Source organism: Haplochromis burtoni, unplaced genomic scaffold, assembly GCF_018398535.1.
Source record: "Haplochromis burtoni strain Fernald_Lab_line unplaced genomic scaffold, NCSU_Asbu1 Contig_86, whole genome shotgun sequence".
Lineage (NCBI taxonomy): Eukaryota > Metazoa > Chordata > Actinopteri > Cichliformes > Cichlidae > Haplochromis > Haplochromis burtoni.
The window spans coordinates 306,969-312,968 of record NW_024582447.1 but is presented as its reverse complement, the minus strand read 5'-3'; the positions used below and the strand labels follow the sequence as shown (position 1 = coordinate 312,968).

The following is a 6,000-nucleotide window of genomic DNA, read 5'->3' as shown; positions in this document are numbered from 1 at the left end:
CGGCTGCTAGAATCTGAATCAATCTCAGCTTAGCAAGCGTTGAGCAATTACTTGGATGACTCCTCAGCCTCTTTTGTTCTGCCAAATCTGGAGGCACTGGCATCGCGCGCAGTGTCTTTTATTGTTCTCCCATAATGTTGAATCGCCAAATGTCATGTATTTTCCACAACAAGATACATGTAATTTGGGAGATGGCTCTACTGGGAGTGCATAGTGGAAATAATTGCGCAGCTGTGCAGGACAGGAAAAGGACTCCTAATGGTGTGAATGTGACTCCCGTCTACAGTAAATAAATAGATGAATAGTGTTCAGAATAGATTTAGTAGCTTGAACACTGCACTAAAAATACACATCATGGTCCATTTTTTAAAATTAGCTTGAGATGATTGTAATCACAAGTCACCACAAAGAAAAAAAATGTTCACATGAAAGTGAACGTCAGCATAAAAACTTCAGCTAAAACACAACAATGAGAGGGTCGTGAAACTACATTTCACACATATCAGCAACAAGTACATAAAGAAAAGCATTAAAGTTTAAAAAGAACCACAAATACTTCTACTGCAGGCCATAAATCCCATAAATGCCCTCACTTACACACCATTAAAATCACATGCAACACTGTAATTGATTTCCAATTGTAAGATGAGAAGAAGTGTTGTCTTCACAGCTTTCCTTTTCATAAGAAAAGGAGAGGGGAAATGCTCATGCTCATGGATGAAGAGAACTTCCTAGAATGTCCTCCAGACTTCTCTCTTGATGTATTTGACACATTTGCTTGGCTAAGAGACGTCAGAAAGCAACATATTGCGTCATGATGTAAAGAAACAGCCGAGAGATCCTCTGAAAAGGGTTGCAAAAAATGTATTTTATGAGCTTTTGGGACACATACTGGGAAAACGTAGAGCAGCGGTGAACCTTCCCAGGAGCAGTCTATCAAAAATACTCCAAAAGTGCATGAATGGCTCATCCAGGGGGTCACAAAAGAACCCAGAACAACATCTAAAGAACTGCAGTCCTCACTTGTCTCATGATTAAAGAGGCATCCATGAGGAAAAATCACTGCTGACCTAAAAGAACACAGAGGCCCATCTCACATTTTAGATTCTGGTTCAGGTTACTTTATTAAACTGTTAGCAGTCGGACGTACCGCCCACGGGACATTGGATGGTTTAGGGGACTAATAGGACTGCTAAGGGGTTAATCCCCCAAAATGGCAAACTGTTTGCTGCTTAACCACACATGCTACTCACAAACTGACACAACCTACAGCTTTTAAACAAGAATCACAATCAGTGTTGCATGTCAAGGCACAGAATAACAAGAAATAAGTTCAAGGAAGAAAACAAAGTGAATACAGCCAAAGTAATGATGGTATGAAGTATCTGTTTGTTCTACACTGGGGTACAAGGTAACAGCTTGTGATGGCTTCGGGCTGCTTTGCTGCGTCGGGACCTGGACGACTTGCTGTATCGACTGAGCAATGAATTCTGCTCTCTACCAGAAAATCCTGAAGGAGAATATCCACCCATCATGTCCTGCCCCAAAACTCAAGAACACTTGGGGTTATGCAGCAGGACAATGATCCAAAACAAACCAACAAGTCTATCTATGAATGGAAAAGAAAAAGAGTCTGCCCTCCTCAAGTCTGGACTTTGATTTTGCCATTCATGCTCAAAAACCCTCCAATGTGACTGATTTAAAACAATCCTTAAAAGAACAGTGGGCAAAAATTTCTCCAGAGATGAGAAAAAGTTTTTTAGGTTCGGCGAACCCTTTTCTCTTAATAAATGACATCATCATTTAAGAACTGCGTCTTTTTGTTTGTAATATTTTATCTAATACTAAAATTTGATCTGAAACATGAAAAAGTGACAATAAAAGAGCTAAAACTGCGCATTTTTTTAGTTGTTTTTGGTGTGTAGTTGAAATTCCTTGCTATGTGATGAAATAACTCAACAGTAACACAGCTGGGTTCCATCGCTGTGTAAATAACCAAGGTATTGGATGATGCTGGTCGTGGATGATGCGCTTCCCACTGCGCTCCAACACCTCAGATCACGTGACTAGCAGGCGCACAAAGCGCAGCCTTTATAACCGCCTGCTCCGGCAAACCCACACACCCCACCGGCTGCCTGCTTGGCTTTACTGTATGTTTGACACTAGCAGTATCCGAGGAGTCAGCTCGTGATTATTAAACCACCAAAGCAAGAACAACAACCAACAGATTTTTATTCTCGCTTCCAGTTTTTGGGTTTTCAGTTACTTTAAATGTTGGTCAGGAGTGAAGGCAGAAACAGCAGACCGGTTTACTCCCAGTGTAACTGAATTGTTTTTATTTCTATTTTTTATTTATTTTTATTTTTTTCGCGTAATGGATCCGTGCTGGGTATTTGTAGCGAGAAAATCAAGGTAAGCGTTTTTCGCAGTTTTGTTTTTCTTTATTTGTTCTTGTGAGTGCTGCTGGTAGCTTCCATACTACTATCGCGCTCTCGCCTTTTGAAAAACTGTTAATAATTAATACCATCATTACCGACATTACAATGTAAATGATCCATCGGACAGATACAGTCGCTCGTCGTGTCCCTCCCTTGATGTCTAATTAGTCCAGTGATTGCTGCAAAATATCGTAATGCTTAATGACCTTCTTTAATTAATAAGAAATCCCTCTATGTCCTACATTCTTAATGCAGTGATTTCCCCCGAGGCTGCACAGGTTTGTCATCAACTGTTCAGTTTCCCACTATTGTCTGGGATGCATCTGTTGTGGAGTCAGCTGGTCGATACACAGAATAACTCCCAGTAACAAATCTTCCACTATATTAATCTTTAAATAAGAGCTGGCACTATCTCCTGTATTGAATATGTTTTAATGTGATGTAACAAGAGGTACTTTCTTGTGTTCTAATAAATAATTGCATTTTTCTTCATAGATGTGCTCTTCTACACTCCTAATACCTCACATACCTCTCCACTGATCATCTCTACAGCCTCAAAAACCATGAAGCTGGCTTTGCACAGGATAGCAGGCACCACGGTGAGCACCTTAACAACAGGTGTCCAGTATTTCGGCTCCAATGATGCCATCTACGACGACCCCTCAGCAGACTCGAGGCTGATCAAGAATGGATTCCACTATGAGAAAACTCACTCTGCTCCCATCAGCAGCTCCTTTCCCGGGATTGTCTCTGGAAGCAAGGAGGTCATTTTCAGCGCCCTCTCTCCCATTTTTCCCACCAATGTCTCAGACTTGCTGCTGGGCAATGCCACCGCTGTGGAGAGCGGAGGAGCGCCACAGTGCGCCGAGAACTTAGCAGACAATATGGAGTGTTTTATGATCCTCACTCCCGGCCAGCAGCTCGCGGTTGCCATCTTGGCACTCACTCTGGGTACATTTACTGTGCTGGAGAACCTCGTGGTGCTGTGCGTGATCCTGCACTCCCAGACCCTTCGATCCCGCCCTTCATACCACTTCATTGGCAGCTTGGCTGTGGCTGATCTAATAGGAAGCATCATCTTTGTTTACAGCTTCTTGGACTTCCATGTCCTCCACCGAAAGGACAGCCCTAATATTTTCCTCTTCAAGCTGGCTGGGGTTATTGCCTCCTTCACTGCCTCTGTGGGCAGCTTGTTTCTCACTGCAATAGACCGCTACGTCTCCATCCACAGGCCTATGGCGTACAAGCGAATCATCACAAAGACTAAAGCTGTCATTGCATTCAGCATGATGTGGACCATCTCCATCATCATCTCACTGCTGCCGCTGCTGGGCTGGAACTGCAAGCGTCTCGGGTCAGTCTGCTCTGACATTTTCCCTCTAATTGACCAAAAGTACCTGATGTTTTGGATTGGGATGACGAGCATTTTGCTCTTATTCATCATCTACGCCTATATGTTCATCCTCTGGAAGTCTCATCACCACGCAGTCCGCATGCTAAGCCGCACCTCTCAGAGAAGCGTGATTGTCTACACCGCAGAGGGGGCTAAAGTGCAGACGGTAAGGCCTGACCAAGCCCGTATGGACCTCCGTCTGGCTAAAACCCTGGTCTTGATCCTGGTGGCCCTCATCATCTGCTGGGGTCCACTCCTAGCCATCATGGTTTACGACCTCTTTGGGAAGGTGAACGACTTCATCAAGACCATTTTTGCCTTTTGCAGCATGCTCTGCCTGCTCAACTCCACCGTGAACCCTGTGATCTACGCCATGAGGAGCAAGGACCTGCGCAGGGCCTTCCTCAACATTTGCCATATGTGCCGGGGAGCAACGCAGACTCTGGACAGCAGCGCTGAGAGTGACTGGAACATCAAGAGCGTGAGAGCCACAGCAGGCAGGGCGGGGATAGATGGAGGAAACTGTGCAAAGACTCGAATTAAAGTAGCCCAGGTTACAGTTTCTGGAGGGACCGACACTTCTGCTGCAGAGCCGGTCTAATAAAAGACGGTCCAATCTGCTCAAGACAACTGTGAAGTCAGGATAGTGTAGAATATCCCCTATCCTCCTAGTGCACTCTTCTGTGACTGTGAAATGTGCCAAAATGACTGACAAACAGAACTGAAAGCAAGTTTTTGTGGTTGTTTTTTAATCTGTAATGTTATAAAACTGGATCCCTGTAGAGTGGAGTGTGATTAGTCTAATGAGGGCTGTACTTATTTCATTATGTTCTCATTTTTGCGAAAAATGAGTTGTCTGACTGACAATGGCAATTTTATGAAGAATAATTCAATAAATATTATAGGTGTATAAGAAAAAAGGGCATTTCTCTCCATTGTTACAAAGCAAATGCTATGCTTTGTTATCTTTGCTGTTGTCTGATTTTTTTTTTACAGATTTAGCAGTAAAGACAAACTGCATTTGAAGATTTTCACATTACATTATACAGCAACATTGTGGCAGTCATGCAAGGTGAAAATGTGTCCATCCTCATACAAAATAGCAGTTTGGAATAACAGAACATTGCTGTAAGTAAAAGCATTTCATTAATAATTTTCAAGTGACTATTGATGATTTTGTAAGTCCATGATATTGTGAAGTTTGTCAGTACCTTATTTATTTATTTTGAAAAGCAAAGTGTGGAACTATGAATGGCCTTTTGATCAGATCAAAACTATAGCCTGTGGTGTTTTGGGAGTGTTGCTTAGCTGCTTTTTTTCACACCGGCTTACAAAAAAAAGAGCATCTTTTGTACAAATCTACACTGTCATATTCCTGTGAAGCATACTTTGTGCCACTGTGTCTCATTCCTGTGTGTAAATGGAAGAATGTGCTCGAAAATGTGAAATTTGTCTATTTTTATCATAACTTTGTCAACATGCCTGGTATCTTTTTCAATAAAATGGTGAAAATCAGCTTATCGGTACCTAAACTTACTGCGCACACACGCACAATACGTTTTTTTTTCTTTCCTTTTCAAAGTCAAAAATGTATGTCACTATCTGGGGTATTGAAGTGTCACATGTTCTACAAGTAAAGGTGAGTTTTGAGTGTGATTGGCCTTAAAGTGAGATATTTTACTTTTTCAGAAACAAGACAAAAGCTATTAATGTAAATATTTCAGAGTCATGAAAGTGTCATCTTTCCTTTCTTTAACCTTTCGCCTTGCGACCCCTTGGTACTTTTTAGGAGTTAGTAGAAGAATAAACTCCTATGTGTCTTTTTGTGTAACACTGCCCTCATGTGGTGATAATTATCTTCACATTTGAACTATATTTGATGCTTTTTGACTGTTCTTCCTTTTAACATTCGTATTTATTTATCACTAGTTGAAATGTCCATTGATGTCAGTAACTTAAATTACTACTTTTTCAACTTTTGCTGTTTGACACCTAGTCAAACAAAAAATACTGATAGAAAAATGTCAGTTCAACTTAGACTTTTTCTAATTCCAAGTCGCCACATTCATGATGCAATGCTGACAAGTTCCAGTTGTAAATAATGATATTTACAGCTCAGTTCATCATAATTTGCTGACATCAACAGTTAAATTCTCACTAGTGGCAATC

The 6,000-nt window shown here is 41.5% G+C and overlaps 1 protein-coding gene across 1 annotated transcript; it reads left to right on the top strand.

Moving 5' to 3' along the window:
- The first annotated feature begins 2,113 nt into the window (after positions 1–2,113).
- LOC102295140 (cannabinoid receptor type 1B) lies at positions 2,114–5,346 on the top strand. Its single transcript, XM_005925721.3, has 2 exons — positions 2,114–2,412; positions 2,934–5,346. The coding sequence occupies exon 2, from the start codon at positions 3,002–3,004 to the stop codon at positions 4,430–4,432; it is 1,431 nt and encodes a 476-aa protein (XP_005925783.1). The 5' UTR covers positions 2,114–2,412; positions 2,934–3,001; the 3' UTR covers positions 4,433–5,346.
- Positions 5,347–6,000: the final 654 nt, after the last annotated feature.

What these genes read in the sequence shown, in the direction of transcription:
- LOC102295140 (XM_005925721.3), top strand. Translation starts at nt 3,002, where the DNA reads ATGAAGCTGGCTTTGCACAGGATAGCAGGCACCACGGTGAGCACCTTA.